This window comes from Python bivittatus, unplaced genomic scaffold, assembly GCF_059951505.1.
Source record: "Python bivittatus isolate LINGU-HERP-01145 unplaced genomic scaffold, Pbiv_v1 ctg000480_np1212, whole genome shotgun sequence".
Classification (NCBI taxonomy): domain Eukaryota; kingdom Metazoa; phylum Chordata; class Lepidosauria; order Squamata; family Pythonidae; genus Python; species Python bivittatus.
The window spans coordinates 10,688,684-10,708,025 of record NW_028277075.1 but is presented as its reverse complement, the minus strand read 5'-3'; the positions used below and the strand labels follow the sequence as shown (position 1 = coordinate 10,708,025).

The following is a 19,342-nucleotide window of genomic DNA, read 5'->3' as shown; positions in this document are numbered from 1 at the left end:
CCCCTATGTTCCAGTGCATTGATAACACTGTTCTCCCTCCTGGCAATGAACTTGCAACCTGGATTTCGACTCTCTAGGTCTCTAGACTTCAGGAAACAGTATCTCTGTCTTTTCAGGTTTAGGCCCTGGAGACAATTTCAAATGTCCTTACTTGGTTAGACCTTAGCTGCATCTCTCTTGGGGCCTGCCTGAGACTCTGCCATCTTGGATTTTGGCTGAAACAAAATTGAGGGGATGAGCCCTGGGCTCATCTTACCCAACTGAATAGGTTTTCCTCATCCCTGAGGAGGCAAACTGACTCCAAGCTGACATACTGCAGCCTTTCACTCCTGGCAATAAAGTCACTCAGCCCAGATGAAGCTTTTGTCAAACAAACAGTTTTGGGATTTAAACCTACAAACGATAGGACTAAAGTCACCCCCCCCCCCATATTATGGTATAATTTATAACATTTTACATGTTCCACACAGGAGATTTTTTACCTTGGCTTGAATTGTCACACTACCTATTATGGAGACAATAGTATAGTCTCATGTAAAATAACCACATGTGTGTATGTTCAACTATAAAGGTTGAGTTAGTAATCCATGTATTCTTGAACTGTCCTTTGTACTATCCATGGCAGCTGACACTCATAAACCTAATTGTCAAAAACTGTCTTTCTGATCAAGATATTAGAAAGCTCCTTCTATAAGGAGCCTAACCTGGGCAATCATTAAAAAGGTTGCCAGGTTTCTAGCAACAGCTGTGGCTTGCAAAAGTCACTTGGTACCCTCCTTTTATTATTAATTGACTTCGGTCAATTGACAAGAATTGGCAAACATTTTGCTAGAATTATTTGGCCAGCTCAAGGAGAGGCAAAGAACACTTTAATAAAATAGCGATGGAAGTCTTGGAGGGAATATACTGATCCAACATCTTTTGCAGAAAGTTAAAACTGGAAGCAACCATTGAGACAGCATTTCATATTTCTACCAAATATGAACATGGTGATAGTGGGATTGAGAGAAGGACTGAGTATCTTAAAGTTTGGGTAGGCTTTTGGAGAATGTAAACTTTCAGGAACTGTGTCATGTTCTATAGTCCCAGTTTCAAGACATCTACTTTACTAAGGTATCAATTAACTTAGAAATAAGTCTCATTAGAAAATATGCTATCCAGTGCACCGTGTTTGGCTATTACCTATGATGAAAGATAAGAAACCTTAAGAAATTGACTTCTTGCTACAGTACTTACAAATAGAACTGGGTTTAGAGACCAATATTGCTCCTCTCCCAATATCACACCTCTCCAGCTTCTTTTAGGCTGGAGTTTATTTATTTATTTTAGAGTCTGCCCAAATCATAAGGCTTCGGGGTGGGGGGCAGGGATAATGCATTCAAATATTTCAAAACAACAGTAATAATAAATCAATTATCTCCCAAGGTGAATGAATGCCAAGAAGATTTAACTAGGGTTGAAAGTTTAGTGAAATAAAATGGATCTTCTAAATGCTATGAAAGTGCTAGCATTTGTACCAAGCTGACCAATTTAAATAAACCATAAAAGTAAGATACATAAGAATGCTCATGGATCAGATCAGATATCTAATGCCTCAATTTGCATAAATGTAACATGGCTAAACATGTAACATGGCTGCTATGTGGTTCAGCTGAGGCCTTGGTCACTGCTTGGAATGAGGCAGTGGGGGTGGCCTTAGGCCAGATTGCACCTATGCGGACTCTGGCTGTGTGCATATCCCAGTGTTCCCCCTGGTTTATAGAGGACTTCTGGAAGATGAAGCAGCAGAAGAGATGCCTAGAGGACCACTAGAGGAAATGTAGGAGTGAATCTGACCAGACACAGATAACACCCTTTATTAGGGCTTACCATGGCAATAAGAGTGGTGAAACATGCTTATTTCTTTGCTTTTATTGCCTCTTTTGAGTGTTGCCCAGCAGCCCTGCTTGGTCAGGAGGGACCAGGAGAGTATCTGCAGGGTTATTGTGAAAACTGTTCTCAACACCTGGTGGACAAAATCTCTCAAATTTGCTCAGAGTTGTACTCTAGCTGGGCAGGTCCTATGAAGTTGAATGAAGTATGGTCTTGTGATGTTACACGGGAGGAGTTTGATCCTATTAGTCCTGAGGAAGTGGATAGCATCCTAGGTACTGTGGGTGCAGTCATCTCTGTTTTAGATCTATGGCCCTACTAATTGGTTAAGGCCTCCAGGCAGGGGACATGTGGGTGGGTCCATGCAATGGTTAATGCTTCCTTGTGAGAGGGGTTCTTCTGCTGGCTCTAGAAGAGGGGATAGTCTACCTCCCTCCTCAGGAAACCATTGCTGGATCCCATAGATCTGGACAATGTTAATCCAATCTCCAATCTTCCCTTTCTGGAAAGGTTGCTGAGCAGATAGTCAGCCTACAACTCCAAAAAATCCTGTAGAAAGCAGATTCTATTTCAGTCAGGGTTCAGAGTCAGGATACAGTACTGAGATAGCCTTGGTCACATGTATGGGTGATCTCTGGCAGGCTCAGGAGGGGGGTGGTGCATCCATCCTGGCCTTCCTTGATCTCCTGGTGGCCTTCAACACCACTGACCATGGTATTGTTTTGGACTGACTTAGGGGGAAGGGAGTGGGGGGGGCACTGTTTTGCGGTGGATTTCTTCCTTCCTCTGGGGCTGTTTCCAATTGGTGTTGGTGGGAGGAAGCAGTCTAGTCCTAGGCCCCTGCTTTGTTGGGGTGCCTCAGGGCACTCCTCTCTCCTTGACATCTAATTGAAGCCTCTGGGCAAGGTTTTCCATCTGTACAAGATGCAGTATCATCAATAAACCGATGATACTCAATTGTACGTATTTGCTCCTGGCTGTCCAAGTGCCTGAAGGCTGGAGGGGTCTGGATAGGGAAGAGCAGACTTTGGTTCAACCTTATGAAAACTGAGTAGCTGTGGGTTTTGGCCCCACAGGCCCCAGACCTTGAGAGATTTCCTCTTTGAGCCTGAGTGGGGTTGCACTGCCTTGCTTAGATTCAGTGTGCTATTTAGGGGCCCTCTTGGACTCACAGCTCTGGCTTTAAGAGCAAGTGGCAGCTGTGGCTGGGGCAGCCTTTGCACAACTTCATTTGGTGCACTGATTGCACCTGTTCTTGGATTGTGGAGTCCTGCTCACGGTCATTCATCCCTTAGTGATCTCCTGACTGGACTATTGCAACACTCTGTACACGGGGCTGCCATTGAAGATCACACAGATAGTTATGAGCATTTTTATTTTATTTTATTTTAATTTTATTTATCGAATTGTCACCGCCCAGCTCATTAAACAACTCTGGGTGGTTTGGGCACGTGACGCCTCTACTCCACAAGTTGCACTGGCTCCCAACAGACTTCCAGGTACAATTCAAGGTGCTGATTATCACCTCAGAAGCCTTACATGGCATAGGACCAGGTTTTTGCAGAACTGCCTGCTAGCAAAGGTATCTGTCTGTCCCACACAGTCTTAATAGGGAGAGCATAGTCCAGGTCCCTTCCTTGAAAGAATGGCAGCTTATGGGACCTAGCCGGTGTCCTTCTAAATGGCAGCTGCTGCCCTTTGGAACGATCTTCCCTTTGACGTATGGCTGCCCCCAACCCTGCAGCCTCAGGGAAGGTGTTTGAGACCTTTGGGCCAGAATGAATAAAGCTCCCATTCTTAGGAGTTAAAGTAGGTTCAGTGGGGTCCGCCATTTCCTTTTTTCTCTTTTATACTGCCCGGAGTCACATCATTTGAGTTGGGCAGCTACATGGCTTTAAATAAGTACATGACATGGCTGGTCTGGTTTTGTCTTAGTTTGTTGTATGAATCCAGTTAGTGTGGTCTATTCAGTAAACTATGGCCAAGTAAACCACCGCTCGGCATGCTGCACAAGCTCAGTCATCATGCCCACCACAGCGTTCCCAGAACGGTCTCACATTCCTCACTTACTGATATTTATAAAGGCACATTACTTATGAATGGGAGATAATATAGACTTGAACTGGGAATTCTGGGAGTTGCAATGCCAACACATCTGGAAAGCATCAGGAGGGGAAGGCTGCTTTAAGGGGCACATCTGGAAAGCATCCCTTTCTAAAACAACACATCTCTGAGCAAATATACTAGCCACAAGCTCGACTATGTAGATCTTCTTGAATCTTCTCTTTCATTTACAATATTTAGCCACCCTTCCTACCTAGAGTAATGCCACCCCTATTAGCCACTTGTAAATGATTCAAACCAGAAGCATAATACTACCACAGTGAAGTTTTGCCTGCAACCCGAATGGGTGTCAGCGCTTGGAGCGGAGGTCACGGAAAGATTTCAAAGCTTCTCTGGCAAGACAGTACAATGTACCGCTTTATAACGCTGAATAGCCCGAGGCAGCCGAGCCAGCGCCTTTTCTGAGCGGCGCGTCCTGTTAGCTCCCAGATCTTCGTTCGGCGGGGAGAGCCTCCCCCTAAAATGCACTAGAACGAACGTGATGTTCGTTTGACCGGAGAGAAGAAAGCCCCCTTGTGCTACACTGTACGCAGAAGGAGCTGGTTGACAGCGCCCGGGAGGTGACAGGCAGAGGGACCTTCTCCCAGCGCAGCGCCGGGCGGCTGAGTTCCCACGGCTCACCTCCAGAGCCCAGCCGATCCCTTCCCCGGGACCAAAAATGAAGGGAAAGCGACCGTTTCCATAGAAATAAGAAGCCTCCCTGCCGGGCGGGGCATCGAGGGCCAATCCCCGGCCAGAGAGGCGTGGTGGGGCAGACAGGTGACTAATCCCCACGCTGGAGAGCGGAGTCCGTGTCTCTGTGCGGGCGGGGCATAGTGTCACGTGCCAAGGGCAGTTAAAAAAAATATTGCGAAAGGGAGCAGAGCTAAGAGGAAGGTATGAGAGGGCTGCTTATAAAGCGAGGATCAGCAGGCAGAGGAGCAGAAGTCGGAGCTTCAGGGTTAAAGAAGAGCCCTTCTGAGAGCGGGCTGAGTCGTAGGAGCCTCGTAGGCTGCTGTCTCGCTTAGTCCTCTGGGGAGCTGGGCCGGGAGCCGAACTCGCCAAGACAGGCATGGGGTGTCTCGAGAAGCCCGGCATGTTGCAAGAGGCGAAGCCGGAGCTGGTGGAAGCAGAGACCCCTAACGGGTCTGTCCCGGCACTGGCGCCGGAGGTCCGCCTGACCTGGCGTCGGTGGGTGATCGTCTTGCTCTTCAGCTCCTACTCCTTCTGCAACGCGTTCCAGTGGATCCAGTACGGCAGCATCAACTTGATCTTTGCCAGGTTTTACGGCGTGACTCCTTTCGCTATCGACTGGCTCTCCATGTGCTACATGATCGTCTACATCCCCCTCCTGTTCCCTGTAGCCTGGCTGCTCGACCTGAAGGGGCTGCGGCTCATCGCTCTGGCCGGGTCCGCCCTCAATTGCTTGGGAGCCTGGGTGAAGACGGGGAGCACGAAACCCTCTCTCTTCCCAGTCACGATCCTGGGCCAGATCATCTGTTCCCTGGCGCAAGTCTTCATCCTGGGCATGCCATCCCGCATCGCTTCCGTCTGGTTTGGCCCCCGGGAGGTCTCCAGCGCCTGTTCCATCGCTGTCTTCGGTAATCAGGTAGGAAACGAAACACTCAGGTACAGATGGATTACAAAAGTCTAAGAATTGCTTACCTCAGAGAGAGAGAGGACACAAAAGACCTTGACTCCCCCCCTCCCGAAGAAAAAAAAGTTTGCAGTTTGGAAAAGTGGGAGATGATAGATGGATGATAGATAGATAGGTAGAGGAACATTCCTTCAGTCATTTAGGGCTTATGAGCAAAAGGTCTCGGCAGACGGGGGCACCTGGTTGACTGTATTAGTCCTGGGTAAGTAGGCTGGGTTGGGCCAGATAATCAGAGAGTTTCAGGTCTGTGAACTAGATTAGGAATTAAAAAAGCATCCTGGCAAAGCCAAACCACCTGAGGCGGGGGGGGGGGAGCTCAAAGCCAAAGGAGAGGAATGTCTGTGAAGCAGACGGTGCAGGATGGAGAATGCGATCCCATTGGGATTGGTGTTATACTTCAAGAATGTATACTAGAAACTTTCTTTGATAATGACACCCCTTTTGTCCTCTTCACTAATGTCTTTCGATGGACGTGCTGTATAAACCTTTCCACTTTCTGCAAGAGAGAGAAAAGAAAAAGGCCAGTGTGGTATGATTATGGTGTTGGATTAGGAGCAGGGAGACCTGGGTTTTAGTTCACCCTCAGCCCTGGAACCTCATTTGGTGATTTTGGGCCAGACACTCTCTCTCAGCCCAACCTAACTCACAAGGTTGCTGTTGTTGGGAAAAAAATGGGAGGGATGAGTGCTGTGTATGCCGCCTTCAACTTCTGGAGGAAAGGTGGGATATCAGTCTCATAAATAAATAAAATGTAATTCAGAAACCAGTAGAACCAGTGTAGGAAAACAAATGAACAAATAACTAAGGGATATTGTTAAAATGGAAGTTTGGGATGAGGAGTTTTGAAGGTTACAAGTTATAGGAATATTTGTTGTTGTTTTTTAATTTACTTTATATCTACTGAGTTCATTGTATTTTCTGGGTATATGTTAGGGTTCAGTGTTATGAATGTATTGTTCCTAAGTTTGGGAGCTAGAAGGACTGCTTGAATTCTGCTGCTATTAGATCTGAGATAATTAGTGGTTTAAACTTCAGCTTGTTCTCCAGCTGTTAGAGCAAAGGACGTACCCTCAGAATGGCATTACGTGCTGTGTACAGAATAGGATGACTTCCCAGATTTTTTTTTTCTCATCAAGCTGGTAATCTAAACTCTAAACCCTTTCTCAACCATGTCAGAGAAGCATGGCTATGGTTTGCTGAGTAGGGAATCTTGGGGAAACGACTCTATAAATTGTATAAATAAAATAAAGTGTATTTATGGATCAACCATATTTTAAAAAGTAGCATACCACCTAAGATAATTTCATGAATGAAACAAATTAGGTTCGAGTGTGGAATCTCTGCTATATTTGTGTTTGGCTGAGTAAGGAATGAAGCTGGCAAGGCAGGAATCAGTGGTTCCTTAGGCTGTATTGAGCAGGTGCCTCCCAATCTGAAGGCCATGAAAAGAAGGCTCTTGTTCACAGTTCACAGGAACTGTTGAAGACCAATTTTTCCAGAAGGCGATTGGAGAGTGAGAGTTGTTGCCATTGTGCTTAGTTGCATTTTTGCACCTGATCATTTATTCTGATTTTGTTTTGTTTGTTTTATATTTTATTTTGTTGGTTTTGTTTTTGTGGGTGAGGTGGTATATTTTGCAGAAGTATAGAAATATAGTGAAGTAACAAAAACAGGTGGACTGTTGCATCTGTTCCCCCAAAGGGGACTAGGGAAACAATTTCCTTGGACTTTAAAACTACGTATAGTATCAAGGCCTGGTTACTGTTCTGGTGGTAATTAATCTCTTCTCTAAGATAGTCCACTTCATTCCCTTGTCATGACTTCTACTGTGCCCATGAAACAGCTGTTTTATTCTTTCATCAAGTTTTTTTAGAACGATGATTTGTTTCATTATCTAATTTCTAATAAATGCTCAGATTCATGCCATGTTTTAGAAAGTTCGGTGTCAACTTTCCTCTAAAGCTCCACCTTTCCTCTGTTCTTGGATAATGAAACGGAGATAATAGATGCCACCTTAGAATAATACCTTTGTTGCTATGTAATCTACCAGCAAGACAGCTGGTCTGACCATTTTTATATGGCTAAGTTCACTTATAGTATCTCAATTCATGCTTCCACCATCAGGCAGCTACTCATACCTTCTGCTGAATGCTTTCTGGATATCCTTGGATCTATTTATTATCTATTTATTTAAGATTATTGTATATTGTAATTTTAATTGATTTTAACTGCTTTGTAAACCGCCCAGAGTCGTTTCAATGAGATGGGTGGTAAAAAATGTAATATGTAAACTAAAAATAAATATGATACATATACTGTATGGCCTTATTCTTGCCCGCAGTGAAGCAATTAATTTAGCCATGCCTGAGTATGAAGTTAAATGTCTGTAGAGTTGAGATTTATTGTTGTGTCTGGTCTGAAGCTTGACAGCTTGAACTGTTGTTTTGAAAATCTACTAATACAATTACCTGCATAATGGGCTGAGGATCAATGAATGCTGACATCCCAGAAACATGTTGACTCTGTGGGATTGTGTATGCTGCTTAAGCACATCTGTATTGTGAAATTGTTTTTGTACTGAATATATTAATTTTTTATAAGATCTTGTATGACTGGCTCATTTACATGAAATGTAAATATTTTTCTATTTTTTCTATTTTTCATCCAAAAGTTATTCTAGTTACTAAAATCTATTCTAAAAGTTTTTAGTAAGCTTACTTGTCCATTTTAAATTATTCCAATTTCTGTTTCTTAACTGGCTGGGGAATTCTGGGAGTTGAAGTCCACATTTCTTAAAGTTGCCAAGTTTGAAAATTACTGATCTAGATGGTATCCTGTAATGAAGTCTGTTATGGCTACAGTGCCAAAGCATGGGACTGTTTCTGTTGATTCTCTAGATTTGTTTCTGATTCCCAGCACACAGTTAGTCACATACTCAAACTTTTCCTGTAACCTTATTCTCAGCAGATGTACTCTTAGTATATTTAGGGGAACATACAGTATTTGTCTATGGTATCATAGGTTTTTGCCAAATAATTTGGTTTAACCTGGTTATTGTGACCCAGTTTGTTTAATTTCATGCTAGCTGGCAGTCCAAAGTGGACTTTAGTGGTGTGTTAACCAGATGTATAATCTACAAATGAAGTCTGGAACTAGGAAGGGGCTAGGGACGTTCCAAATGTGGGTGCTGACTCTGCTTCTAAAGTTCTGGGGTCAGACTGGAGGGTAGATTGATTCTAGGCAAAAATGTAATTTCTGCAGAGATGATTAGGTCTGTATAAGTAGATGCGAGCTTGAATGGGAGTTAAGTAACAGCAAAGACACAAATAATTGCTGCCCACATACTACCTTCACAATTGCTTTCTTTGGCTTTTAAATAAGCTCTAACTGTACCTGCTTATTTTGAAAGTTTGCAGCAGCAAAGTATCTAGCTGCATGGAGTGGGACTCCTGTCTGCTCTTGCACATCCCTATGCTTGGTGGAGAAAATGGAGGCATAAAAGCACTTTGTTATGGCTGGGAGGTGAGAGTTCATCAGAATTTTTCAGTCTTGTAGTTTCTGCAGTTTAGTATAGCTGAGACTATCTCTCAGGAAATGAATTGGTTGTACCCATTGTGTCCTCTGCTTTCTTAGGTCTGGTAGGGGTCTATTCATGTGTGATTAGAAGATAATCTAATTTTATTGTAAACTGCCCAGAGTCACTTCCTCATTAGATGGGTGGTGACCAAATCTTAAATATAAGTAAATAAAATAAATAATATTCTCCTCTAGATGGTCATGTGTAGAACTTGAAGAAAACAGGCACTCTCAATGCAGTCTCTGAAGAGCTATTCATTGCAACTACATATTAAATATAAAAGAATGGAAAGGAGAGCAGGGATCTTGAAGCTGCCAATCAACACTTAGCATTTGGATAGCTAATTGTCAGTCTTCTCCACTATGTTAACAGGCATACAGGTCATTTAATCATAGTATTTCCACAATGGTAAGATGAACATATTTCTATTTAAAATTACATTAGTACATGCACATCTTTGTTCTCTCATAGTCTTGGGATTTGGTGATATGTACAATACTTGGCCACTTCATACTTCTCTGTCAGTTAGATATCTAGCGTAGGACTTTAATTATTTGGACTAATATTTGGAGTCTCAAGATGGCTTCAGCAAGTTTATGCAGGTCAGGAGTGTTGGAGATTGAAGCAGACTGCATGAGTATGTGAGTATTCCTGAGCTTCTGTGGGCTTCTCCTTGTCTAGCACAAAGGTGATTCTTTAAAACTTCAGGGCCATTTTCATCTAGAAGGATATTCTGGTCCTTCCAGAGTCTCCATGGTCTGAAACTTTCCCGATTCCAACCTTACCCTCCCATCTTTTTTTAGCTACTCAAGAGATTCACCCTTTCTCTCTCCTTGTGGAATCTCTTCAGCTGCTGAAACCCATAAGCATTGGGAGATTGAAGCATCTGTTTCTGCATTTGAACATTCCCGAGTGGGAATTTGACCTAAGCACTTATTAGCAAAGCAGGTTTTATAACTATAACAGAAAGGATATTTATTTACTGGAAATTCATTATAGGGATAGCCAAAGCCTAGCACTCAGCTAACTGCCTTGTACTAGAATGATAGTACAAGAGCATGTGCTTCTCTTTCTTTTTCTATGTGTGCCTGGGAAGAAAAACAGAAGGAAGTGACCTCAGATTTGCAATCTCTTAAAGAAAGAGCAGGCAAATTAATAGATAGTGAGGAAACACAGAGTATATCTTTTAACACTCTATCTATATCTTTGGTTTGTAGGCCATGAGGTGCTCAGAGTCAGCACCATTGGATTTGTACCTCCAAGAAGCAGGTGGTAGATAAGAATCAGATCTCTAACATTTAAAAAGATGATAAATGTGAAGTTCAGGATGGTTGAGAGTCCATCACCACTTACGGTGCTCTGTTCATACCTCTTTAGAAAAATATTCCTTTGGTATACCATTGTCTGTTGTCTTGTTCGTATGTGTCTGGAGCTTGCTTATTCAGTTCCTGAATCACTCCAAGCACAAGAGAGCTATCAGAAATTAAAGCTCCTTCGCTTCAGTCTGAGGTCTATTTGTACCACCCACTGAATGCACTGATACCTTTCCAAATAATGCAGTGTGGCACATAGTGTTTGTGGTTTCTGCCATGCCCTTTTCTGGGACACTTCATGCCATGCCTTCTAATTTCTTGTGTTTTACTTTCCCAGAAAGAGTTAGTTACCAGCCTCTGCTCATGAGGCATGCCAAGTTTTCTTAGGGCTGTTTTTTCTGAAGAATTTTTACAGCTGAAACTTGGGATTTCCCTGCTGATACTCCTGTTGTGTGTGTGTGGACGTGCACATGCATACTAATTTGACTAATTAAGCAATAACACCCATAGTCTGACCATTACTAATACTGAGAATGATACTTTTCAGTCCTTTCTTTTGTAGTATGAATAGAAACTGGTCTTGGTAGCTTTGCAAGCTGTTTGGTCCTAGGAAATATTAATTCCACTGGCTGTAATTTCTTCTGTTTTGCTGCGAAAGTTATGTCTGCAGGGAAATCATCTTCATAACTGATTTGGCATGGCAGCTATTTTATGAATAGAAAAGCCATTTTCCTGCCCACAATAAGTTCTTAAAATTCCAAATATGCCCACCAGTCCTAAAAGATTAGGGAGCCTTCTAGAGATTGCCTGGATTGACTCCTGAGATGATAGTTCTGGAAGGAGAGGAGGTAGAATTGCAGCTGGTTCTTGGCAGAGTAATGGAGTAGGCCATGATTCTTCAACTCCTCAGTAAAGCAAGATGCAAATCTGTAAGGAAGGAAACTATAAGGAAAATTAGCTCAGCATATCTCAAGTGTGGTTCTGGTCATGTTGCACTGGCCATTTGGGAAAAATTAAGTTATAGTGCAGTTATTTCTATTTTAAACAGAGCAAATATATGGTTAGAGAAAATCAGATAAAGCAGGATTAGAGTTTGGAGTGGACCTAGCCTCCTTAATTGTTGAAGTATTAGTACTTAATATTTCATTTATGTTGGGGTCCTTCACTTTGAATGATTGTTTTCCAAGAGCCCCAACTTGATATAATCTATCGGGTTCAATTTCTCAGTTGGTGTCCCCTTTAAAGAATAAATAAGCAAGCAGTTTATTGCTGAGAAAAGACTTTTATCTCATCTGTAGGAGCCAGTATTCTTTCTGAATTATAATCCTGCCTTGGAAGGAGTGCAGGATGCCAACTAGAACTGTATACATTTCTGTAAAAATAAATCATGGTCTTCTAGTTTTCCATTGCCAAATCTTTCAGCAATTTGGGAAGGGAATTAGTCTATTCAATCTTAATTCCTTTGAAAGACATGCGAGACTTACTTTAATCATTAATGGACAAAATATTTCCTGGAGAAGCTACCCAGCCAATCCATCTAGGAGACTGAACTGAAAGAGAGTGGCCGCTGGTCTGTAAAACTTGAATCACGATGAGAACTAGTGTATTATCCCAAAGGATACAACAATAATATCTTTTTATACATTTCTAGTATAACGAAAAAGAAAAAAAAAAAGGATCATTGCATATTCCTTTTCTTTGTATTTTCCCTGTTGTATTATACTGGTCTTTAGTAAATCTCACTAATTAAAAAAATAAAGAAAATGAAGAGGAGGATTATATTCATGGCATGAACATAATAAATATGTTTATTAAATAAAATAAAGGTAATAAACATAATTGTGTCAAATTTTTAAAAATCCTTTACAATAAAATAGAGTTAATTGGCAAGCAGAGCAGTGAAACAGGACCATTTCACTTTAACCACTTAGATTAGTTTTTTATTAACCAGAACACTGATATATGGTTTTATTACTGGGTTGATAATTTTTTTTTCAAGATCATATCTAGGATGATATAATTTGGGAAACCCATCCTCTAAGACTTGCCTAAATCCTGTTTTTCTTCTCTCTTGTGCTGAATAGAGCTCTTGCTCGCTTGCTTGCTTTCCCTTCTCTTTCACTTTGCCTGCCTGCCTGCCTGCCTGCCTGCCTGCCTGCCTGCCTGCCTTCCTTCCTTCCTTCCTTCCTTCCTTCCTTCCTTCCTTCCTTCCTTCCTTCCTTCCTTCCTTCCTTCCTTCCTTCCTTCCTTCCTTCCTTCCAGAGATCTTCTTGCTCTCAATCTTTCTCACGCCTTACCTGACAGAGGGACCTTGTGGACTTGTCCCTCCTCCTTGACCACTACCTCCTTCCCTCCCTAGGATAGCCTCAGCATTGTGGCCCATCTTCCCTGGCCATGCCTTGCCTTCCTGCTGCCCTGCTTGGCTAGCCGAGTCACACCTGGATTGTGGGAGTGGAGTGGTGCCCCTGGACAGTGCTGCTCACCTTCTGAGCTGGTCTTAGAAAGTAGTATTGGGTGCCTCAGAAAATGACTTGGAGGGCTGTATGTGGCCCAAAGGCTGTGGTGTTGAGATCTCTGCTGTAAAGTCTTTGGCTGCTTTTAAAAGCAATACTCCAGTTTGCACAATTTTCAGAAGCAATGCTTAAATCAGACAGAATGGAAGTGGGACAAAAGTGAACAAGCAACGTTGTTTTATAATGTATTTTTAAATACTTGTTTTGTTTCATTTCTCAAAATCCCTCTGTTAACAGTATTCACAAAGTACTGCTTCCAAATGCTCTTGAAGCATTGAATCAATTTTCTGCCAACAGAAAGAGCTACATCTGAGTCTGTTTCTGATCTAGGTGAAAGTGAATGAAACATTGACTATCTTGATAGTGAAGAATTCTAAGCTATTTGCTTTTTATCTAAAAATGTAAGCACTAGTTAAATACAACTTTATGTCTTCATTAGCAGTTTAGACCTTGAGAGCAAAAAAGATGGCAAGAGGCATGTTTAAGCCAATTTTGTTCTGACCTACTGTCTGTGCTGGGAATAGGCAGCTGGCACGGCTTTTCTTAAGGAGTTGCTCACTGGACTGGCAGGCTGTAGGTTGCCATAATCCGGTAATGCAGGAACTCTCAGTTTCAGAAATAGTTTTCAGATACATTGGAAGATTACTTTCCTGTTTTTTTGTAATCTTGCCTTTGATATATTGAATCATTGACAGATATGTTGAATCTGAAAACTTAATCTTAATCTGGTTGATACTGTTCTTGAATTTGGAACAGAAAAGGAGGGTTTGGGCTGTTAAAACTGCTTTTTTTGGCCAATTTCAATATTCCTAAACTTTTGGAGTCCTGTTATTGCTTTTGGGGACTAGTGCAACTTTGGAACTACTGTAACTCACTTATCTCCCTGTTTGTTCAATGCATGTTCCACCTGATTATTTGGAATTAAGTAGTATGAAACCCAAGGTGTTAAATAGCTACCAAGCAGTATCTCTTGGGTGGGTGGGTGGAAATGAGAAGCATTAAATGCTTTGATGCATACCAGAATTGGGTATATACAATCTGTGCACCTCCAGATATTGCTAGAGTCTTGACTTGATTGATAGAAAGGCAAAGTGTACATCAGGTAATTTGGGCTGCAAGACAGTTACTGGCTAAGTCACCCAGTGAGGTTCTGGATATTTCAATTGAAAAGACCAGTTACTTATTCATTTGGATACAATTAAATTAATTATATCAACTATGGCCCACAAATGCTTATGCTAGATATAGGCATAATAATGCCCTTTCAACGTTTTGAAAATTTGACTCCCATCAACCCCCTCCAGCATGCTCAGTGCCAAGAGATTGTGGGTATTGTAGTCCTAAAGAACAAGAGACTTAAATGTTGCTTTCCTGTGTATATGGTATAATTTAATTTATTTGTCTTCAGTGTGCGACAAGATTCCTTGTTGGCTTTCCTGCTGTAAAATAATGTGATTCTCACATGGAAGTTGTTCTTATGTACTGTTATTTTTCTATAACTCTCTGCTCACCAAAGCAGGCAAAAGTTCACTTCAGCATTAGCCAGACCTCATAGGAATGGCTTTTTTCCTGTCTTGCTGAGTCTTATTTAACAATACGCAGACTGTCAGTTTTGCCTTTGCTAAGGAAGATGACTTTTTGCTATTTACAGAAACTTTCATTGCTCTAGGTTTCAATAGTGCTTCAAATTTAGAAAATACCAAGTTTTTCAACCTAGCAGAAGACATTATTAATATCTATGAAGGAGACAGTGGTTCAGATATATCTAGTCACAATTATTCTAGGGAGGTTTGGAAAAAGCTTCGTTAAGGATTGGAAATGGGGTCCATATCATCCCAGCACTGTTGAAACAATGCTGCTGGTATATGTATATTGTGATATTCCCTTACGTTTAATTTCATATTGTTCAGATATTCAATGATTGCTAAAATTTTCTTTGAATGTAGCTGTCCAGTCTGTATTATGTAGACTTTTCTTTCATTTTGGATTACCACTATAACAAAGAACTGGTCCTAGTGTCATCTACTCTCAAATTCTTAAAAGAGTTCAATTGTGAAATCATTGACTTTCTGGCATGTGTGCGTGCATGCACGCGTGCACACACACACACACACATATAGTCACTCAGACTATTTTTAAAAAAAGGACCCAGGAAATTATAGGCTGGTCAACTTAACTACTGTTTCATGTAAATTGTAGAAATGGTAATCAAGGGAAACACAACTAAGCACATGGTGGAACAGCCTTGCTGAAGGAAAATCTGTACTGTATTAGGTAAATTTTACTTCATCAGCCTTTTAGAGTGTTTTAAGAATATCCGCAGGCACATGCATTGAAATGATTCAATCCATAATTAATATCTGGGTTTTCAAAAAAGCCATTGACAAAGTTCTTCATGAAGGGCTCTTGAATAAACATAGCAGCCACGGGATAAGAGGATCTGTCAGAGTTTGCTAACTGGATTTTTGAAAATCAGAAAGAAAAGAGTAGGAAGAAATGGAAAATGGAGGGAAGAAATTGAGTCCCTGAAGGATCTGATGCTTTTTAATTTATTCATAAATGGTTTTGACTTAGGGATAGGAGTGAATTGGGCAAAATTGCTGATGATAGTAAACTATCAGAATGATAAAAACCAAACATGATTGTGAAGAGCTTCAGAAGGATCTCTTTAATCCAGGGAATTATTAAGCAAACAAATGCAGTTCAGTTTAAATGAAAAATGATGCACATTGGGTCAGAAACCCCTCACTTCATATATTGATGGGATCTGCCTGTAACTCTTACCAGGAGAAATATCTTGGGGTCATAGCATATAGTTCAATGATGATGTGAATTCAGTGTGCAGCAGCTGTGAAAAAGACAAATTCCATACTAGGGAGCAGCTGGGAAGGAAATGAAAATAAAAATGCCAATATTATAATGCTTTTCTATGATACATCATTATCTGGAATATAGTATAAAATTCTTGTCACTGCTCTAGAAAGGAACATAGTGTGCTGGAAAAATTGCAGAAGACTGCAACTTAAAACTATCAGATGCCTCAAACAAAATCTTTATGAGAAAAAGCTAGAAAGTTTGGGAGTTTAGTTTGGAAGAAAGGTGACTTGGGGGGACATGATTGAGGTATATAAAATTATTTACAGCATGAAAAAAGTGGAAAGCAAGTTTTTTTCCCTTCTTTTCAAATATTAGGACCAGAGATCATCCAATAAAGCTAATTAGAAGTTTTGAACAGATGAAAGAAAGCATTTCTTTATATAGCATAGAATTCATATGTGGAATTTTATTATCAAACAATACCTGTATGGTGATGGTCACTCACTTGAAAAGGAAATTGGATAAATGTAGGGAAGGCTGGTTTATCAAGAACTATTGGTCTTGAAGATGCAATACAGACAGTCCCCTACTTATGAACAGGTTATGTTCTGAGAGGCTGTTCATAAGTCCGTTTTGTTCGTAAGTCCAACAAGCAAAAAAAATGCGTAATTCGCACCTTACATAAGCAGCAGCGTTGACATAGGCACTTGGTGCGATCGCGTAGGTGCTTGTGGTGATGGCATAGGCGCTTGTGGCAATGGCATAGGCATTTGCAGAGATGGTGTAGACTCGTCCTCTGTACTTTTTTCCACCTTCCTGAAAAAGTGGTCCAGTGAACTTTGGGTGGTGGTCTTCCTCTTCTCCTCATAAATGATGCTGTAGCACTGGATTGCATCATGGACAGCTGCAGACACGTTAGGGTCCTGCATCTCAAACAGTGACAGCACTTTCTCAATCAAGCAGAACCCTTCCACCATCAGTTCGGTCTGGAACCGCTTCGGTGGTGTGATCTCTTCCTCTTCCTCTTGTTTTCGCTGCTCCTCCAACACCATGAGGTCTTCATTGGAGAGGTCCTCTGTCTGTGCAGCTAACAGCTCATGAAAGTCCCCCTCCTCCAGGTCAAGCGGAAGCTCCTTGCTGAGGGCAACCAAGTTGTTGATAACAGCCTGTTATCCCCCTTTCTGCCACTTCAAGCCAGCTAGAGTCTTGAACAAACTGAGGGCACAGACGTTTCCACACGCTGTTCATGTTTGCAGCGGTAACCTCATGCCAGGCTGCATTGATGTTCTTGATGGCCTTGTTGGTGTCATAGAACTTCCAAAACTGGCGCAAGGTCATCTGTGAGTCCACTTCGGTTGCCTGGACTGCCTGCCTAAATGTGTGCCAAAGATAGTATTTTTTTTAAGTGATTTGCTATCACTCCCTGGTCCATCGGCTGCAGGAGTGAGGTGGTGTTGGGAGGTAGATACACAACCTTCACGTTCGGATGGAAATCGTTCAAGTAAGGAGGATGTCCCAGGACATTATCCAATATCAGCAGAATCTTGAACTCGATATTTTTCACGTGGCAGTACCTCTCCACTTCTGGGATGCATTGCCAGCTAGCAGCAGTTAGCCTATCCTTCACAGCTTTGCAGCCTGGCATGGTCTTCTCCTCCTTGCTGTTGTACATTCTGTCCAGCATTTTCTTCCAATAAAGCCCCATTTCATCCACATTGAATATCTGCTGGGGCAAATAACCATCTTCCTTGATGATCTCCTTGAGGGTTTCCGGGAACTCCTTGGCTGCAGCCTCGTCTGCACTTGCTGCCTCATGACTGATTTTCACATTATGAAGATTCATACGAGCCTTAAAGTGGTGGAACCACCCATGGCTTGCAGCAAATGCCTCTTCAGCAGCACCTCACCGGCCTTCTGTTGTAAGTCATGGAATAAGCTTTTAGCCTTCTCCTCGATCATCATTAGGCTAAGCAGCACACGTCACTGATGCTGGTCTTCGACCCACATGCCGAGCAGCGCCTCCATCTCTTCCATTACTTTTCCTCTCCTCTTGCCCATTATTGTGGATTGCATAGGCATTGAACTTTTCATATGTTCCATGATCTTGTCTTTGTTCTTAATGATTGTCCTGATTGTGGAATGATTCATGCTGTAGGAACATGCCACATTCGACATCTTCACCTCCCCCCCATTTTCTTCAATACCTCCATCTTCATGAGCATTGTAATGGATTGCTGCTTCTTCGCGCTACCACCCTCCCCTTCAGGACTCTTGCGCTTAATTGCAGACATTTGCAGTTAAGCAATTTGCAGTCGCCACCCGCCAAACACAACCAACCATGCGAGAAGTCAGGACTGGAAGTTGGCACCAGAAGTCAGGAGATGGCGGGAAAGGATTAGTTTTCGTCACGCTTTCTCCCGACTTTCGGGTCTATCTTGTTTGTATCGGCCAAGGTTCGCAATTTGAAAGTTCATATGTAGGGGACCTTCTGTATTGCCTCTGGATTGGGGCTGACATGCCTCCAGATACCAGTTGCAATGGAGCAATGGTAGGAGAGGTTTGTCTCTCTGTCTCCTGCTTGCAAGCACTCTGAGGCATCTGGTTGGTCACTGTGAGAAGCAATGCTGGACTAAGATGGGCCTCGATCAGAACAAACAGGACTGTTCTTACATTCTTGGGATATGAATATATGTACTTTATTTACATTATTTACATTATAAGGGAAATAACCTGGCTGTCATCTTTTCTTTTGGGGGGAGGTGGGAAGACTTTAGAAACTAAGAAAATCTTCTGTCATACTTGAATGAAAGCTTGATCTGTTTCCATTGAAGTTTCTTTCATAAATAGAAGCAAGAGGAAGAGTGATTCCCCTTCTGCTGCCAGCCTTTGTGTGTTCTCAAAATCTTCCCATTTTGAGTGTGTGAGGCAAGGAGGGGCCTACGAACAGAATGGGTAATATTGGATTATGACCCTTAAGGATTGTTACTGAACCCTTATTCTGAAGCAGAATACAATATATCAGTGCATCATCAATTTTCTCTGCTTGCTTACATTTGCTGAGGCATTTGGTGTGGCTACTTGCTACTTACAGGAATGTTTTGAAGGGTGAATGTATTAAGCAGTTTGCAATTTCCTTTTTGCATTGAAAGGATTATAGACAATATATTGAAAATAGCCTTTTCTTGCACAATGTAACATCTTAGATATTTTTGTATTAGATGTTCATTTTTAATGTGCCTCTTTCATCCATATAAAGATAATGGTGAATTAGATCCTTTTCAGGCTGCATAGCATGTATATTACTGTAGTGAATTCCAAAGCCCTTCAGGATATGAGATGATAAAGAAGGATACTAGGGCAGTGTCTGGCAAGTGAAGACCTCCAACAAACATTGTAGGAGTTAATGATTTGTAGGCTTAGTTGGTATTCTTGGTTCTACCATAGAGACGACTTTGTTTCTTAAAAGTGAAATGTGACACAAGTTTGTTTC

At 41.8% G+C, this 19,342-nt stretch overlaps 1 protein-coding gene across 4 annotated transcripts in view; it reads left to right on the top strand.

The window, feature by feature from the left end:
• Window positions 1-4,805: 4,805 nt before the first annotated feature.
• FLVCR2 (FLVCR choline and putative heme transporter 2) overlaps window positions 4,806-19,342 on the top strand; it is a 51,142-nt gene continuing 36,605 nt past the window's right edge. For all 4 annotated transcript variants that reach the window (XM_088145311.1, XM_025172062.2, XM_015889500.3 and 1 more), the window contains exon 1: window positions 4,806-5,584. In XM_088145311.1, coding sequence (XP_088001437.1) covers window positions 5,048-5,584 — 537 coding nt within the window. In that variant the 5' untranslated portion in view covers window positions 4,806-5,047. The remainder of the gene's footprint in view (window positions 5,585-19,342) is intronic.